The sequence below is a fragment of the Scaptodrosophila lebanonensis genome, unplaced genomic scaffold (genome assembly GCF_003285725.1).
Source record: "Scaptodrosophila lebanonensis strain 11010-0011.00,11010-0021.00 unplaced genomic scaffold, SlebRS2 tig00000089-arrow-pilon, whole genome shotgun sequence".
Classification (NCBI taxonomy): Eukaryota; Metazoa; Arthropoda; class Insecta; order Diptera; family Drosophilidae; genus Scaptodrosophila; species Scaptodrosophila lebanonensis.
Genome location: NW_022060565.1, coordinates 5618661 through 5638485, shown reverse-complemented (window position 1 = coordinate 5638485; position 19825 = coordinate 5618661). Strand labels below are relative to the sequence as shown.

Below are 19825 nucleotides of genomic sequence, written 5' to 3'. Positions count from 1 at the left end.
ATTTTTTACTGTGATTTATCAAGGAATATCATACAATATGCTCGCCATTTCTCTCTCCATATACATATGTATCTCTCTGTCTTGAATTAGTTAGCCCCGTTTAAAATTTGTGTTACAATTTATGTTTGCATTTGTTTCGTGTTCTGCTTAAAGATTTTATTTTCTTTTTATGTTTCTTTCAAGTGTTGCCATTTTCTGGATTTTTGATCAACATCAAATATAGCTCTATATATATATTGATATACATACATATATTATTATATACATATAATAATATACGTATATATATTATACATACATATATGTATTTAAATATATACTTTTATATTAGCATTAGCATTATAATAATAATTATAATCTGTGTGTTGTTATGCATATGTACAATCAAGCATAAAAGACTTTTTAAATTAAATAAAAATACAAAAAAAAATGTATAGGGATGGGGATAGGAATAGGCAACATCTATAAATAAATTAATTATTAGTACAAACTAATTGTTTACCTAATTTTTAAATAATTTTCGTGCTCAAGCCTTACAACATAAGTTGCACAGTAAGAAAAAAAATTAAATATAACATAATTATACATAATTTATGCACTAGGGTTTAGTTAAGAAATATGTATTTCAATTCATTTCATTTGTTTGTTTGTTGTTGCTTTCCCTCAACTTGGTTCACAAAAAATTATAGTAGTATATATGCAGAGTGCTGGGCAAATCGGCGGACTTCTTATGCGTCGCGCTTGTAAGCAAGCTACAATTTTATATTATCTTTTCTTTTTGTTATTGTTGTTCCAATTTGTTTGCTGCTCATGCTGATGTTGGTTTCTTTTTTTCAATTTTCAATTTATTTATAAAAAAAATTCTCTCACATGCGCACGCGCAACAATTGCGAGTGCTTTTGGTGTTTGTTGTTGTTGCTGTTTTTGTCTGTTTACAAAAAATCTGTTTACACAAATTGCATTTGATTTGGCGCAACCGATATAGAAACGCCCAAACGGTTGATTTAATGCTTATATGTCTACAAAATATTTGTTATTTAAAATGACTGCAGCTGCTGCTGTTGTTGTTGTTATAGTTGTAATTGCCGTATTTGTTGCTGTTGGTATGTTGGCTTGTTTGGTCGTCATGGACAGAGCGTAAGTTGCTGCTGCCGCCGCCGGCCGAGCGTCTGGCTTAGTCTCAAATTGCTGCCTGACGATCTGGCTGGCTGGCTGCTGGCTGCCGACTGGCTGGTGGGCTGCTGAACTACTGTTGAACTGAGCGACGGACAGACAATGGCCACAAAAAAAACAAACAAACAAACTGTTGTCATTATTCTCCGCATCCGCATTAATTCGTTTGCCATCCTCTACCGCCGATCCCAGACGCCGACTGCCGCACGCTCAAAAGTGCTCCAAAGCTCTGCGCAGCTTTTTACAATAAAATGGACATTAAGACTCGCGCTCCTTCTTCACCTTGACTTCCTCGCCCAGTATGGTCGTTATCTCGCCCTGCATAAACGCCCAAGGTATGGTTGAGTTGGCCAATGGGCAGCGGTCGCCGCTAGGACAGTAAACCTCGTTCCCAAGACCCTGTTTCAGAATAAATTATATGGATTTAATAAATTGAAGAACATTGGAAATAAATGAACAGCATTTTGTGAAATTTCGCAACAATCTGGCTGGAAGGTACAATATTTAATTTCGATCTGAAAAGCTAAAAAAATCGTAAATTCCAGAGTCAGCAAAAATCAGATTTCCTTTAAGTTAGTTTTCTACTCAAAATACTGAAATTATAGATCGCAAACTCCTCTATCTTCCACTTAAGAGTAATAATTCAAAGCTTAGCTTTGGTTCTGTGTTCTGTTCTAAATGGCTTTATAACTTTAGCTTTAAAATACTAATACTAATGTTTTCCTAAATTGAAAACATAATTCTTTTTTGCCTTTAATTAATTCAATATTTGGTTTAACTGCACGAAAAATTCTGAAGAACGAAATGTATTACTTTTGATTCCACATTTTGCTGGATTAAAAACATAATTCTTCTTCGATTCAGCAAAGTTCGATTAGTATCAGGAAAAGCAACAAAAGCGATTGGTTTATTTTTGTTAATTAACCAAATGGTACCTTTTTAATGATTGAACTCTATACGATCTAATGGTTTTAAATTTAACCGCCAAAAGGGAAACCACAAGGAAGGCAAACTCACGTCTTTGTATTCCACCATTTGCCAAATATCACACAATACTGTTCATATATATGTATACATATGTATGTAGTACTTACATTTTGTCGCTTGATGCTTTCGCGACTGCATGGGAAACAGAACTTGTGATGATGTACGGACGGGCACTGCACGAAATGCGTGTCCTCCAGCCGCTCCTGGCAGAGCGTGCACTTCAGCGTGGCACTCTGGGCAGCGGCCGCTGCAGCAGCTGCCGCCGAATTTGGAGCTGAACTGCTACCGGGCGCTCCACCTGCACCGCCTATGCCGGAACCACTGCCCATTCCGGGTGCCGATTGACTGCCGCTGCTTCCGGGTCCGGGATTAACGGCGCCTGAGCTGCCGCCATTGCTGCCGCTTGGGCCAGCACCGCCATTGCTGCCGCCTGCGTTGCTGCCATCGTTGACCACCGCATTTGGTGGCAACGAAGAGGGCCCAGCGCCGCCATTGCCCGCAGAGGAGCTGCCGTTAGGACCACCACTGCTGCAGCTGCTAAGCTGTGAATTCGTACCGGGACCACCTAAGGAGCCAGCACCGCTGGCTGAGCCGGCACCCAGACCGGCTCCAACATTGCCTTGGCTCGGATTCGAGCCGCCGACCTCTGTGCTTGTGACGGTTGTGCTGGAAACATGACGGGAACCAGACGAGCGACGACCCGAAGAGGAGCCTAATGAAGTAAAAGAGAAAGAGAGGGAGTAGGTACTCCTTAGTCAATGCATTCAAACAATATGATCGAAGATCACAGAGTGTATGTATGTAGTCGTGCATATGTAGCTGTGTTTATGTGTGTGTGCGCATTCTAAATACAAAACACACACACACGTACCAGAAAAACAATTATACAATATGTAGTAATTGAAATAATAATAAAAATAAAAACTAACCCGAACTATTCGGCGAGTGTACAAGGGCTACGCTGCGAGGCGGCAGCGGCCCCGTCGGCGGGCTGGCTCCGTTGCGTCGACTGGCCGGCGACAAGTGCTCTGCAATGTAACGGATTGGTAGCGGATTAAGTTGGAACTTGTCTCGCAGACAGTTGAGTAATAATAGGCGGTACAATGTATTGGATGCGGCGCAAAGATACAGATATATAAATCCACATCTCAATAGATAGGAACTTTAAAACAAAAACCTGGATTTTACCCAAACACCCTTCCTAAAAGCACTCAGACACACAGTCGATGCGAGCGACCCGAAGCTTGCAGACCAATTCAGAAATTGGCATAGTGGGGAATTTCCGACACATCTGTGTTTATAAATAATAATTAGTACGTTATCAATTTTCAGATCAATGATTCACAAATCATCTCAGCTAAGCTCGAGGTGTTGTTACCCATGACATGTTGGAAGACTAAAAAGGAGTACAAAATGTGTAGCTTGTAATAGAGTAATCTATTTAAAGTTAATGAAATCAAATTAATCAGTGACCAAATTGTTCTCGAAACGCCCATCTCTATCAAAACATGTGACCTGACTGTATATTCATAACATTTTTTATTACACTGTAAAATATTTATAAAACATCACAGCTGTTTGAAAAAAGTATATCATATTAATAATAAATCAAATATAGTTGCAGTTACTTAAGCTAATAAACTAATCTAATAATGTAGAAATCAACCAATTGAAATAAAAAAGTAAGGAACATAATCATATCCGTTATACAAGAAAAATGTAGCTTTAACCCGCAGTATTCAGTGAATTTAAAATAAAAAAAAAATCCAACTTGGGTCCAGTCTGGCAATTAAAGCTGCTATAGAAACTTTTTAGTTTCTCCAAGCCTAGTAAGAGCTGGTACGCGAAACAGCTGATTGGCATTTGTTTACATTTCAACAGCTGTTTTATTTGTGCTTAATATTTCACACTATGGTGCAGTGTTGATTAATAATCAAATGAATTAAACACACAATTGACATTAAGAAATTACCGTTTCTTAAACGACCCGGCGAACAGTTTTATGTGAAGCTAAGTGAAAAGTTACTTTTATCGGACATTCAGAACCCGAGACTTAGACCGCGGGCCTTCACAGGAGTCTCCGCCACGCCTACTTACACATGTTTAAGTTCATGTACATATGTATATATGTACATGTGTACATACAAGAATTGGCTATATAATGCAGGAAGCCAGCACATTCAAACATAAGTACATGCATACATCTGTACATACATACATATGTACATACACATATATGTATGTACATATGTACTTTTTGTTTTTTTCTGAATGGGGCGGCTGCTGCTTTCGATTTTTCGTGTGAGAATGAATCAAAGAAAACAAAAAACAATAAAAATAAAGCATTCTCCTCATTGCGGCTTGCTTGTTAGTAGGGGCGCAATGTAATTATAGAACTTGGCACGAACGACGGCGCTAAAATGTAATCATTTACACTCGTACATATACATACATACATACATATGTACATATGCATATACGTACAAAAATATATGTATGTATATATATTTAATGTATGTATGTATGTAACATGTGGTATAAGTTAATTTATGTTTTGTTGCCCTGTATCTTGGCAACCACGCCAACAAGAACTGCTACGAGAACAACAACAAGAACAGCACGTTTCATTCAACAAAAAGGGCAGGCGTCATCAAGCAAACGGTTCGGCGCGTGACGTCAGAGCGTACAGTTTTTAGGCGCGTAGCGTGTCACTGTGCAGTTGGCGGCTAGCTTATTTGCAGTTTGCGCCACTGTGCGGCAGACAGTTCAAGACAGCTGGCGCTGCTTGCTCATTGCAAACGTCAGTGGAACCTGCCATTGGCATTTTGCCAACAACAACAACGAAAACAAGTTTTTGTTTCTGTCGCTCAATCTATGTACATATGTACGTCACAGGGCAATGAAAAGAGAGAGAGACAGAATGAAAGAGAGAGAGAGAGCAAGAATGCATCGCGGGCCGGTTTTTTGCATGCTACGTTTCCAGTATGTATACCAAACTCACACACGCAATCACATGCATACACTGGTCGGCACAATTATTTTGACGAGAAGAAAATCATACATTTTTGTCAATAACTGGTTATTGGTTTAAGATATCAAAGGAAATTTTTTTTCTCAATTCCATATTGGTATTACAAACTTAAAAATAATTCAAAGGATATATTTTTATAAGGACTTTTAAAATTATAAATCAAGGTAATTTTCATGGGTTGGCATAAGTATTTTGACAATGGATATTAACAAAAAAAACAAAGCTTAATACTAAACAAAACATAAGAAATTGATGGTAGATTAATAAAATGTATACCCGCCTTTGGCTTCGATAACTTTTTGAAGACGTCTTGGAACTGAGTCCACTAAATTTTGAAGGACCTCTAATGGTATCTCTTTCCAAAGAGAAGTGACCTCGGAAATAGTTTCTTCTTCGGTTTTATGCAAAGACGCATTTCTTTTACGTTTTACAAGAGACCACACATTCTCAATAACGTTTAAGTCCGGACTTTGTGGTGGCCAATCCAGAGTAGTAACACCAACATCGGTTAAAAATGCTCTTATCATTTTGCTTTTGTGGCATGGGGCGTTATCCTGTTGCAGGATAAATGATTCTCCAATCAGCCTGTCACCGGAAGGGAATGCGTTTTCGTTAAGGGTACTCAAATATTGTTGCTGGTTCATTGAGCCGGTGATGGGAACGAAATCACCTAACCCATTGTACGCAATGCATCCCCAGAACATGACTGAGCCTCCGCCATGGCTCACTTTTTGACATACGGGGATATTTTTTTGTCTTTGAAACTGTGGGAGCCTTACAAAAATCTTTGTTTTTGATGAATTGTATTCAAAGGAGCTTTCATCTGTCCATAGAACGCTTCTCCAAAACTCTTTTGGCTTATGCAGATGCTCCTTTGCAAAAGCCAATCTTTTGAGCTTGTTCACCTTTGATATGTAAGGTATGTCCTTCGCTTTGTATGTCTTAAAATCTACTTCTTTTAGGCGTCGCCGAACAGTACGCTCACTGATTGGAGTCTTGGTCGACTTATTCCATTGATCTGCAGCAGCTTGCGGCTTTAAATGAATATTTTTTTTAAATTCCCGCAATAGGACTCGATCTTCAATGGGTGTTGTTTTGCGGTTAGCACCTGATCTAGGCAAGTTTTTGACGTGATTGTGGGTCTTATATTTGTTAATTTGATAGTGGACTGTTTGCCGCGACAAATTATATTCATTTGCAATGTCTTTTGGTGCTACGCCGGCATTAAACTTCGCCACTATTGAGGCTCTAACAACATAACTTAATTCTGTCTTTTTTACCATTGTATCGATTACTTTTGAATCAAATTTTAATGAAAATAATGTAAAAAGGTCAACAAAAATTGTTACACCAAAGTTATTTTAGTATCACTTGATAAAACGTACGCGAAAACGGCGACAAAGATTTGGTCAAAATACTTATGCCGTGCCTGAATCCGCAGTCAACTCACATTGTCATTTGTAGAAAGAAGGTGTGAAGAGTAATAGGCAAAATATTTTGCCTACATATTGTTGTTGCTATGAACTCTATATCCCGTATGAAAATTGTACCGTTATTCCTTGAAACTAAAAGCAACCAGCACCGATAGTCGTGAGTACAGTTCGTCAAAATAATTGTGCCGACCAGTGTATATCCATTAGTATATTTGCGTATGTATATGTACATATGTATGTATATGTATATACAACACGACGACACTTTTGTTTTACTTTTGTTTTGACTTTTTTCGTCACGCAGACGGGGCAGCTAACATTTGCCGGCGTTGCCATTGTTTTTTTTTTGCTGTTGCCTTTGCCGCCACTGCCGCGTGACTCGCTGACAAAGCAAACGATGAAATGGCAACGAAACACGAACTACATATACACACATAGATATGTGTACGTACATTGTATGTACATATGTATATATAGATATGTATGTATGTACATATGTATGTAGCTAGGCAGTAACAAACCTGACAAGTAGTGAACTGACCGGGCTTTCGCAGAGGGCGGGCTACAAATGAACGAGAACATGCGGCGTAGATTTAACAGTTGACAACGCTGTTAACTGTGACTCTCTGCTATTATGTTATGCTATGTACATATGCATGCATGTATGTATGTAGCTAGTGTTAAGCCCCCTTTTCGGCCCGCTTTGTTTGTCGAATATTCAACGCACGCGCACGCGTAGCCAATTTACTTTTGCTATTGAAAAAGACAGCAAGAACAACAACAATTTCAAATTATTATGCCAACAAGGCTCGGGCACATTGCTCAAATGCAGACGTTGTCAGGTTACAGACGCGCAGTCGCACAGTGGGCTGCATACAAAATTGCGACCGCGTGGCGTTTGGAGGTGGAGTGCTGTTATGTTTATTTATTGAACTGTTGCTCGATGCTTATTGTTGTTGTTAAAATGTTCACGCGCCGTTGCTAAACTGGCCAAAGACGCGTCCGAGTCCCAGCGTCAAAAATATTGCCAATTTGCTGCCTTATAAGTCTCTGTGTATATTTATACATTCTCACATACATACATACATATGTACAGTATGTATCTTAATTTGTATAAACGTATGTACGTATTAATGTTTGTATGTATGCATGTGTGTATGAATGTTTGGGCTTTGTATTTGTGTGGTCCCACGATAAACGTATTTATAGCATTTGTTTATATTTTGCCAAAGCTAAAAAAATGTGTATTATCAACAATATAAACAGCAAAAAAGCAACACATTGTACATAGATACATACATCGTACATATGTACATAAATATGTACGTTTGCATATCGTGCAGGCAGACTGCAAGCAGCTTCACAAAAGTTCAGCATTCCATAAAGTTTGGCTTTGCATGTGTGATGGCACAGTGGTTCTTACATGATTTGCCATCAATGTCGTTTGAAATGTGTGGAAATTGTCGATGTCGCACCCACTTCACTCATCATATTTCAGAAAGCTACCATTGTAAATTCTATATAATAATAAGAAATACATGCATATACATGCATAGATACATATGTAAACGTATATGTGTATATGTATAAACTAAAGAATGTACATACATTCATGCACACGTTCATATGTACATATGAAGTGTATTTTATATGTGTATGTACACACATATTGTTTATAGGTTTACACACCAATTCATGTGCGGAAACTATTTGTTTTTAAAACGAATGAATACACAATTGAAGGAAATATTCAACTATATGCAACTGTGGAATACTCTACCCACACATTTTTACATCATAACATTTTGCAATCAGTAATATGAGCCTAACAAATAACTAATATTTTAAGCAACAATAAACAAATATTGTTTGGTATACCGAAATAGAGACCGAGTAAACCCAATTCGGTGCTCCTTGATCCTATCTTGGCGGATACACTTTCTCGAACAACTAATATACCCTTTTATTTGGGGGTAAACAAAAAAAAAATAACCACACCCATACAGCACCAGCACATTGTGCAAACATACATACGTATGTATGTATATACAACAAGTATTATAAACAAAGCAATATTAGCATTGTTTACAAATCGAATCATTTATGCGTAATTAAAACAATTTTTAGCTTGTCCCATGCCACATTTTTCACTTTTAGTGGGGCATCAAAAGGCATAAAAAGTGTGCAATGTGGTGGGGTGGTATGTACGCGTACTATATACATACATATATATATACACTGGTCGGCACAATTATTTTGACGAGAAGAAAATCATACATTTTTGTCAATAACTGGTTATTGGTTTAAGATATCAAAGGAAATTTTTTTTCTCAATTCCATATTGGTATTACAAACTTAAAAATAATTCAAAGGATATATTTTTATAAGGACTTTTAAAATTATAAATCAAGGTAATTTTCATGGGTTGGCATAAGTATTTTGACAATGGATATTAACAAAAAAAACAAAGCTTAATACTAAACAAAACATAAGAAATTGATGGTAGATTAATAAAATGTATACCCGCCTTTGGCTTCGATAACTTTTTGAAGACGTCTTGGAACTGAGTCCACTAAATTTTGAAGGACCTCTAATGGTATCTCTTTCCAAAGAGAAGTGACCTCGGAAATAGTTTCTTCTTCGGTTTTATGCAAAGACGCATTTCTTTTACGTTTTACAAGAGACCACACATTCTCAATAACGTTTAAGTCCGGACTTTGTGGTGGCCAATCCAGAGTAGTAACACCAACATCGGTTAAAAATGCTCTTATCATTTTGCTTTTGTGGCATGGGGCGTTATCCTGTTGCAGGATAAATGATTCTCCAATCAGCCTGTCACCGGAAGGGAATGCGTTTTCGTTAAGGGTACTCAAATATTGTTGCTGGTTCATTGAGCCGGTGATGGGAACGAAATCACCTAACCCATTGTACGCAATGCATCCCCAGAACATGACTGAGCCTCCGCCATGGCTCACTTTTTGACATACGGGGATATTTTTTTGTCTTTGAAACTGTGGGAGCCTTACAAAAATCTTTGTTTTTGATGAATTGTATTCAAAGGAGCTTTCATCTGTCCATAGAACGCTTCTCCAAAACTCTTTTGGCTTATGCAGATGCTCCTTTGCAAAAGCCAATCTTTTGAGCTTGTTCACCTTTGATATGTAAGGTATGTCCTTCGCTTTGTATGTCTTAAAATCTACTTCTTTTAGGCGTCGCCGAACAGTACGCTCACTGATTGGAGTCTTGGTCGACTTATTCCATTGATCTGCAGCAGCTTGCGGCTTTAAATGAATATTTTTTTTAAATTCCCGCAATAGGACTCGATCTTCAATGGGTGTTGTTTTGCGGTTAGCACCTGATCTAGGCAAGTTTTTGACGTGATTGTGGGTCTTATATTTGTTAATTTGATAGTGGACTGTTTGCCGCGACAAATTATATTCATTTGCAATGTCTTTTGGTGCTACGCCGGCATTAAACTTCGCCACTATTGAGGCTCTAACAACATAACTTAATTCTGTCTTTTTTACCATTGTATCGATTACTTTTGAATCAAATTTTAATGAAAATAATGTAAAAAGGTCAACAAAAATTGTTACACCAAAGTTATTTTAGTATCACTTGATAAAACGTACGCGAAAACGGCGACAAAGATTTGGTCAAAATACTTATGCCGTGCCTGAATCCGCAGTCAACTCACATTGTCATTTGTAGAAAGAAGGTGTGAAGAGTAATAGGCAAAATATTTTGCCTACATATTGTTGTTGCTATGAACTCTATATCCCGTATGAAAATTGTACCGTTATTCCTTGAAACTAAAAGCAACCAGCACCGATAGTCGTGAGTACAGTTCGTCAAAATAATTGTGCCGACCAGTGTATATATATATATATATATATATATATATATATATATATATATGTATGTACACATATGTATGTAGAGATAATAGCACATTATTTGAAGAGCTCTTTAGTTTTTCAAGTGGATCCGCCTATTGGTTTCCACTGCTGCGAATACCGACTGATAAATAATGAATTTTATGCCCAAACTTAAAAGTTCAAATTCATATCGTGTCTGTTCATTGACTTGGGGCTGTGTAAATATTTATACATAACTTAGTTGGATAAATGCAACAATTAACAGAGAAAAAGATCCCATAAATGCATGTACATACATGCATCTACATACATACATGAGTATAATCAAAAAATAAACAAACTTTATGGACTTGAAGCACTCTTACAAACATGCTGCCGAGCCATATCAGCCCATAATGTATGAGTCCACAAATATACAGACAAGTATATGTACATACATATAGTATGCATGCATGGCTATATATGTATGTTGTATGAATTTTCAACACACCCGTGCTATCAGTCAAAGTTGGCCCTGGTGTTAGATAGTGCGATGATATAGCCAAAGCACTCCAGCGAGCACCGATAAGATAAGAATAAAACAGCTGTGTGTATAGTAGTTAGAGGCGAAAGTGTAACTGCCTTAGGCTCGGAAAAGAATGTTTGTAGATCGCGCAGCTATAAATCAATTTAAGCACAAGAGTCAAGCGCTGCCGACTCTTAAAAGCTCTGTACCACCTTTAATTTTACTTTCATAAATGTTTGAATATGTTTTTTTTTTTTTCAAAAATACAAGCTTTGTTAATTTCCAGGAATGAACAGATAATAAAAATAATGTGTTAGTCAAAGAAGGGGCTCCATCGAATGTGTCTAAAAGGACGCTGGACTTTTTGATATGAGTAATTACTAAAGCCCCTTCCTCTCTCGGAGAACGTCTATACCAAGTTCGGCAACTCTAGCTTTTATAGTTTTCGAAATCCTTGTATTCATACATACGGACATGGCCAAAACCTGTAGAACCTATTTCTAAAACTCTACAAGTAGAACGACCAACCGAACGACTGGGGGATTTATCACCCGACGGTTTCGATATAATGTATTAACCACAATTGCTCCTACAACTGGGAAATGAGTGTGCCGCGTTCCAGCTTATCTGTCAAAACTGAAAACAACACCAACGAATACTTTTTAAAAAGCACGACGGTGGCGTACTATAAAATTGATGCTGTTACTCATACTGTAGTTCTGCTATATTGCGTTGCATTTATTAATCATTTTTACGATTGGAATTAATAAACATTGACAAATGAACAGAAAAATAAAGTATGAAACGGGACGACAGCGATATATGATATCGATTCCAATAGTCATATCTACATAAGTATATATGTATACATAATGTTATATTCTTAAGTATATATGTATGTATGTATGCACACCTTAAAAGCGAACGTCATAGGTATAAACATACATATACATAAATGATTATTGATATGTATGAATTGTTTTTTTTTTTTTTAATTTTGCTTATTGCTGGGCATATTCGAGTCGTTTTGTCTTATCGCTAGCACACTGTGCAGTATACGATAAGATAAGCATTGATAAACAATTTTTTTTTCGGTCCCTTATCGTTTATTGTCTTAAATTGTTTTGGGTACAGGCACAACTTTTTTTTGTTTCATTCACAGAAAAGAGCATGACTCTTGGTACACTGTGCGTGGGCAGCGTGCCAACGATAATGAGACGCCAAAAATCTAATCAGCTAACGCTGACAGCGTGTAATAGTCGCTAACGCTCACGTGTTAACCGTTAAATAAAAGTCGCCGGGTGAAGTGCGAGAGTATACGAATAGTAGCGGAGATGCTGCAATATACACACACACATATGTACATAGATACACACATATGTATGTACATATGTACATGTGTACGTAATACATTTTAAAAGCAAAGGGATGCTGCTGTTGTTACTGCTGTAATGCTTACTACCGTTACGCATTGCGTGTCTAACTATCGCTTACTCTCTATCTACCTACATACATACATACATATCTGTCTTTCTATCACATTTCTGTATTTACAACAAATTCCTAACAGTTGCTTATTGGAATGGTCAGCAGCACACACATCAAGCCTCCAACACTAACCCAGCCACGCATACAAACACTTATGGCAAAGAGAATGTGAGAGCTGAGCGCCAAACGATGTCTGATGAGGGAATGGGTCGATGAGAATAGGAAGAGAATGGGGCGGGAGTGACTGACGCGCACGTTGTCGTTTTGGTTTTGTAAAATTTTGCGCAGTATGTAGACCCCCTTATTGTGTATGTATACCAAGTTGTCTGTTGTTTTATTTTATTTTGGTAATGAAACACACGCACGCACACACATAAAGGACCAAACGTAAATGCAGCACGTAATATGCAATAACAAGGAGCAAGCAACAACGTTGGCCAAACACAAGCAAAAGCCAAACAAACCACATTCACAGTGGGACAAATTTAGTAAATTCGGAATCGATTACTCTATTTAATATTTGAATTAAATTGTTATTTGGAATCAATAATAAAGTGGCCAATTTATTTACTGCAAGGATTCCATTTATCAAAGCTGAACAAAAAATTTATTTTGCACAAATATACAAATTCTTATGAGAACATTTTTGACAATCTAATTAGTTATCTGAGAACTTTTAAAATAAACAAATTATGAGCCAGAACAAATTTTAATATTTGTGAATGTTGAAGTACTATTATAAAAGGTTTTTAGAAAATTTTATAAGATCTACCTAAACCGATTAACATGACAGAATTAAACAAAATAAATGTACATATATAATTCAAGAATTCCAAATTTTGTTTATCTTGAAAAAACACATTTGTATCTACTGTGTATGCGCCGCCGATGGCAGATGACGGCATCGGCATGTGCAAAATACATACATACATACATATGTGTGTGTATATGTATGTATTAATTTTTTGTGTATACTAGCAGCCGATCACTGCAGTGTATACTAACTAAAATTTATCTTCGTTTAAACGTGTACGTGTGTGTGTGCATGTGACTTGTTATCGCATAGCGTAAAAGCAGCAAGAGGAAGAAAAAAACCAAAACAAGTTTAATGACGTTTTGCGCGCGCGTATAACCCAAAGAGAAAGAAGCAAAACGAAAAATAAAACACACAAGCAGACCGCGAATTAACTCAACAGCAAAAAAAACTCGTTTGGCCAGATTACACATAGCAAAGTGTCCGAGAGAGGGATAGGATAGCACAGTTACATGGCAGCCGTAGGGCGTGAGAGTACATTTACAGAGTGAGAGAGGGGGTCTGGCAATTTTTGCACGTCTGTTTTATTACATGTGCGGGCCGCGGCCGCCCCTTTTTTTTTTGTTGCGTTTCCTTCTTTTTCTTTCTTTTTAGTTACGTGCAGTGGCTGGAGCAACAGTAAGTAAATACATGAACTTATACATGCACTACATGTTATTGTATGAGTGTGCGTGCGTGTAGTACATACATACATATGTATATTTTCGCTTTTTACTGCGCATGACACGAACGCGTTGACTGTCCTTTCTATAATTTTTTTCTTGTATTATAAATGTTGTTGCTCCGTGTCTATGCAAAGGGTTGTCGCTTTCTCGGGGTTGTCGTGCACTTTTGCGTTTACTTTTGCGCGGGTGTCTACGTACTTATGTGCGTACATGTATACATACATACATATGTATGTATGTCTCTACAAATGAATGCGCATGTGGTACATGTGTGTGTGTTTTGTTATACACACACTCTCGAGCTAAGCCTTTGTTGCGACATTGCCTGGAAAAGCCAGAGGCGGCAGCTCCCTACAATTTCCAAGTACAAGCTTTTGCTGCCGATGGACTGAAATCGGAAAGGGGGCTGCTAAAACGCAAAAAGTGTAAGCACACTGATAAGCGGGAGCTGATAAGCATTTGGTTGTTATCTAATCGCCATTGGTTATAAATGAGGCAGTTCCTCTTATCAACAATGCGCCGCATAGCAAGGCAAGCGGCAACGCCGACAACATTGAGTTAATAAATGCTACTCATGCCGCGCTGATAACAACAACAAAAAAAGCACAACACAACAAGAACTCTCATTTCAGCAGCAACAACCAGAACCATAGGCTGCTCTCACGCGTAAAAGCTCGCCCACAAAGCAATTTTTTCTATCTTCCTCTTGCGTGGTGGTTTGATAAGCGTATTGGTTTGACTGATAAGCCAGCCGACGCGGGCTTATCATTCAAACCAATACGCTCATACACTTATACATACATATATACGCTAGCTCTCTTATCAAAATCACGACTGTTCACAAGTCGTCCGGCTAATCCAAATTTGTACCAGTTTGACGGTTGGCTTATCGCTCGTTTGGTTTTACCCCCTAAAATCGAAGTCGAACAATTTATTTCTAGTCTTGTACGCAAAAACACTTGTTTTTGTTTGTAGTCCAAGAATAATGTATACGTTTGATAATGTATAGTAGGTACATATGTACATATGTCTACATATGCATGTATGTACTATATTGTCCCATAAAGTTACTTTATCAGTAACAAAAACGAATGAAATATCCTATTCCCATTGAATTCCCAAATACAATTTTACATTTTCGGAGCTCTAGCTTTTCTGGACCTTTACCGTAACTGTAACCGCACTGAATAATTATGCGTTAATGTTCTAAACAATTATAGTAATGCAACACACTTTCACTGAGAAATGTATTTTCTCGGAATATATAATAGTTCGAAGTATTCTCATTTAAGGGTAGAAATATTTATAACAAAAGCTGAATCGCTGGTACCGGTACTATCGATTACCCTTATTACATATCACAATTCCTAAAATTTGTGAACAGCATTCGTAACTGTCATCTGTGAGTTTTGCGAAAAATATACATATATGTATGTATTTATATAAAATGAAAAAACCTTTTAAATTTGAAATTTTGTCGTTTAAAGAAAGTAACAAGTATAGAATATTGGACTGAAATGCAACTGCCGTTAAATATCAATGCAGTACATGGGAAACAGTTCTTCCGGTATCAATAAAGGCGCTAACTCTACTTACCGCCCGCCTTAAAGGTCGATGCATCGAAGCTGGGGGCACGCACTGGCTGCTGTTTATCTCGCATGTTGAGCTGACGTTCGGGTACAAAACTGACAGCAGCCGGCAGCGATTCTCCACGTGTCAGGGGTGGCCTCACGCCACTGGGATCATCCAGAGCACTACGCTTGGCATTGGGTTGGCCACCTCCTCCGCTACTGCTGCCCGCCAAATCGGGGGCATTAACACCGACGCCATGGCCACCATGCTGCTCGTCCATATCCTCGGAGGGTGGGCGCTTCAAGTTAACGGAAAGGGCTGGTGGCAGCACAGAACCGCTGCCGGAGTTAGCGCCACTTAAACTTAGGCCACCACCGCCTCCGGGCTGCTGTGAGGCTGCTGCTGCGGCTGCGGCAGCCAGACTGCCGCGTTGCGCAGACGTCGGCGGCATATGGTGGGGCGTCATGTGCGGGATGCGTACTGGCCGGCCGCCGCCGGAGCCATCATGTGGCGAGGACTCCAGCTTGACAGGAAAATCCATGAGACTGCTGCTCTGTGGCGGTCCAATGCGTGGCACGGGCATCTGATAGGCCGCCACGTGATGATGATGTGCTGCAGCTGCGGCAGCAGCCGAAACGCTGCTCTGTGAAAGGGGACCACCGGCACCAGAGGGACCCGGACCACCAGCCCCGCTTGGTGCACCACGATGTGGACCGGGCACTTGCTGCAGGCCGGCAGCAGCGGCTGCAGCCGCCGCCTGTTGCTGCTGAAGGACGACCACCTCACCATTCTCATGGGCACGCTTTGTGCCTGGATGGAGGCGCTTCATTTGACGGGCTGCATCCAAAACGACCTCGATGCGGTCGGCGCCTTCGTAGTTCACACAACCGCGACACACAGCCTCCGAGAAATCGTTGATCATAGCCCAGGGCATGCGGGGCAGGTCGCACAGATAGCAGTGCTGGCGCTTCGTTTGCAACGACATGGCTGGAGTTTGGTGGGGGGAAAGGGGGGAAAAGGCAATGTCGGGATGGAGATGAGAGATGCTAAAGACTGGAAATATCTGGCGGCCAATGGAATGAATGCACTGGGACTAGGTTGCCGCTGCCGATGCCGTTTTCTGTTTGCTCTTGCAGTATCGCTGTCGGCTGCTGCGACCCAAATTTACGCGCGCAAGTCGCCCTAGTTTTTTGTTTTTTTCTTTTATTGCTTTTTATTCTCTTTATATCCCGCCGTGCAGTTGCAATTGCTCTCACACACGAGCACACGCGCACTCACACAATTACAATACACAGAATATATTTTTAAAAAAAATTTTGAATGTGATTTTCTGATATTCCTTTGAGCGGTCGTCTGTTGGTTGCAGTATTTTCAACAATAATTAGTATCGATAATAATTATCGGCACAATGCTTTAACAATTTTTGTAGTTGTTGCTGCTGCTGTGGCAGATAAAGTGACGACCGGTGGCGGTTTGTTGTTTTTTGCATTGCTCTTTGGCACGGCTGCTGCGGCTGCTTGTTGTACATTTTTGTGTTTATGCTTTGCGTTTTTTGTTATTGATTTTCAAAACCGCTCATCGCACACAGCCAGACGCACATTTATGTATGTATGCGAGCGTCGCGAGTGTGTATGTATATCTAACACACGCTAGCGCGTATTGTGTTGGGTGCCGTGTCGTTATTGTTAAAAACTTTTTCGTTGTTGTTGTTGCTTCTGTTGTTTATCTATTTCTATTTTCTTTTTGTTCACTACCAAAAAAAATGCAAAACAAAAGGGCTGGTAGTTGATTCTTTCTCGCTATTTCTATTGCGCTGCGGCGACAGCACGCAACCGACGAGCATACACACACACACACACAAACACCGAAAAGCAAGCGTAGTATACACGCAGAGGCAGCGCAACGACCGAACCGCTGCTGCTGCGACGACGAATTGAGAAAATTGAGAAAAACAATCTGCCGCGATCAACCTCACGGCACAACGTTCGGAACGGAATGACGACGAAGACGAACGAGGCGGCCGTACAAAGCAAAGCGAACGGGCGAACTAGAAGAAGAAGAGTGAAAAAACAGGCATGGCAAAGGCAAATACCTATTTATGGCCCCATGCACACATACATATGTAGGTGTGTGTGTGTGTTTTCATAGCTAGCGCAAAAGCCCCCGTGGTAAATTTGCTCTGGAACTTACAGATATGCACATATTTATGTATGTATGCACATGTAAGCATGCTTAACATTGTCTGGGAGGCAAGCACCATACATATTATCAAGGTATGTAGTTGTTGTTATGAAAAATAGATCAATTCGTTAACTTCAAACAGATATGCACCAATGTCCATTATACATACATATGTGAATGAAAATTTTCAATCAGTTTACTCAGGTTTATTTGTCAACTAGTTTGAAGTTTCAAAAAGTCTTACCTGCTAATTTATTGCAATTCGATTAATATAAAATAAAAAAAGGGAAACAAAAAACAAACGCCTTATATCGATCTCTACCAAATTTTTAATCTTTCGTTTAATTTTCTAGTTCGATATGGCAATGTTACCACCCGATCCTGTGTACAGCTTACGTTGCTCTGAAATGGATGCCGTAAGTTCTGTGTGTTTCCACGGCAACGAACGCCTGCTTGCCGGCACTATTAAGGGGAACGTTTTTATGTGGAATCTGCAGACAAACCGCCCAGCCTTCCACTTCAAGGTGGGTGAACAACCAATTACCAGTCTACACCACTCGCCGGAACGCCTGGTGACCCAGGAAAAAGGCGGCACCGTAACCTTGTGGACCATGAGCAACAACTGCTATGCGCGTGACCGAACCATATCCGGCAATTACTTGGGCTACTGTCACAGTGCCATGCACATGAGCCCGAATAATCCCCATGGATCGGTAAAATTATTTTATCCGTGCGACAGGTCCACCATAGGCGTCTTGCATATCACTGATCCGACAGAACCAATACAAAAACTTGTGCCTTATGGCCCAAATTTACCACAACTAGGCGCCGTTTCCTGCTTCACGTCTTTCGAGTTTTCATCCAATCTGTTTTTGTTGGCTGGCTATGAATCAGGTCACTTTCTCACATGGAACGTCACTTTGGGCACCGTTGTGGATATGATAGCTGGCTTGGGTCCACAACCTACGACTGTGGACTATGATCTAGTGACAAACCGTGGTGTTATAGGCGGTGCTTCAGATAAAATAACTGTCTTTAGCTACCAGAGACCGCCGACTATTAAGGTGCTACGCGGTACTGAATTATTAGTCCGGAATGCTGGCTTAAACTGCGTCCGCATACGGGGCGATCGGAAGGTATTCGCCAGCGCCGGATGGGATGGTCGCATTCGGATTTTCTCTTGGAAGAGTATGCGATCACTAGCCGTGCTACTACAGCACAAGCACGGAAGCATCATGGATCTGGCCTTCTCGCCACAAAAGGTGGCCATGTGGGGCGCTCCGATAATGGCAGCTGCGGGCATGGATGGACAAATCTCGCTATGGAGCTTATATAATTAATGCTTCTGCTTAACTGCTAGAATGGCTATTTGTAAGTGTTACATATGCATTGATAAAGCTCTGCCTTCTTCTTGCAACAAATATATATTATTATTATTCTTATAGATATTCAAGACCATACAGGGGAAGTTCCTTATTGTCAATTATTCAAGTAGATGTAACAGTCAATTATTCAAGTAGATGTATAATATATTCTTATATGTATATTCTTATATGTATGTGTGTGCCTCATCATAAAAAATGTCCAACATTAAGAAGCCCAAAATTCCTGACTGGATCACTTAAATAAATGTACAAATAAATAATGTACATACATGTACACAATAAATAAACTTTTATAAGTACATAATTAAAATCTTTCAATTTCAGCAATTAGATAACGTTTATAAGTCATAACCTGCATATACAATGTATGTATTTAATATGAAATATTAGCTGATATACTGCACTTATTAAAATCTATTGGTTTTCTCGAAACGGTCCGAGCATTTTTGCTTAATCTTTAACATTAACGTATTACCGATTTTGTTAAAAGAAATGTCATCAAAACAAGAGATCAACTCAATTTTAAATGAAACAAGAAAGGAATGCTAAAGTCGAGCAGGCTCAACTCTTAAATACCCTGTACCACCCCACAAAAAAGTAATTAAATTAATTAATTAATTTAATTAAATTGATTAACTAAATTAATTTAATTAATTAACTAAATTAATTTAATTAATTAACTAAATTAAATATAAAATATTCCATGCATGCAT

At 39.1% G+C, this 19825-nt stretch overlaps 2 protein-coding genes across 3 annotated transcripts; one reads left to right on the top strand and one right to left on the bottom strand.

Annotated features, from left to right (window-relative positions):
• Positions 1–835: 835 nt before the first annotated feature.
• LOC115626661 (probable E3 ubiquitin-protein ligase IRF2BPL) lies at positions 836–17531 on the bottom strand. 2 transcript variants are annotated; one of them, XM_030522075.1, is made up of 4 exons: positions 15571–17531; positions 3090–3188; positions 2268–2872; positions 836–1572 (listed from the first exon to the last, which is right to left on the bottom strand). In XM_030522075.1, the coding sequence occupies exons 1-4, from the start codon at positions 16529–16531 to the stop codon at positions 1432–1434; spliced, it is 1806 nt and encodes a 601-aa protein (XP_030377935.1). In that variant the 5' UTR covers positions 16532–17531; the 3' UTR covers positions 836–1431. The 2 variants fall into 2 exon arrangements, with proteins under 2 accessions (XP_030377935.1, XP_030377936.1); XM_030522076.1 differs by lacking the exon at positions 3090–3188.
• Positions 17532–18058: 527 nt separating this feature from the next.
• On the top strand, positions 18059–19359 carry LOC115626914 (guanine nucleotide-binding protein subunit beta-like protein 1). The gene is made up of 2 exons (XM_030522424.1): positions 18059–19098; positions 19173–19359. Exon 1 carries the CDS (start codon positions 18087–18089, stop codon positions 19065–19067), a length of 981 nt encoding a protein of 326 aa, XP_030378284.1. The 5' UTR covers positions 18059–18086; the 3' UTR covers positions 19068–19098; positions 19173–19359.
• Positions 19360–19825: the final 466 nt, after the last annotated feature.

What these genes read in the sequence shown, in the direction of transcription:
- LOC115626661 (XM_030522075.1), bottom strand. Translation starts at nt 16,531, where the DNA reads ATGTCGTTGCAAACGAAGCGCCAGCACTGCTATCTGTGCGACCTGCCC. An exon ending in ACACTCGCCGAATAGTTCGG is followed by an intron (nt 2,873 to 3,089) that starts GTTAGTTTTTAT and finishes TTACTTCATTAG; the next exon opens with GCTCCTCTTCGGGTCGTCGC. An exon ending in AAAGCATCAAGCGACAAAAT is followed by an intron (nt 1,573 to 2,267) that starts GTAAGTACTACA and finishes ATTCTGAAACAG; the next exon opens with GGTCTTGGGAACGAGGTTTA.
- LOC115626914 (XM_030522424.1), top strand. Translation starts at nt 18,087, where the DNA reads ATGGCAATGTTACCACCCGATCCTGTGTACAGCTTACGTTGCTCTGAA.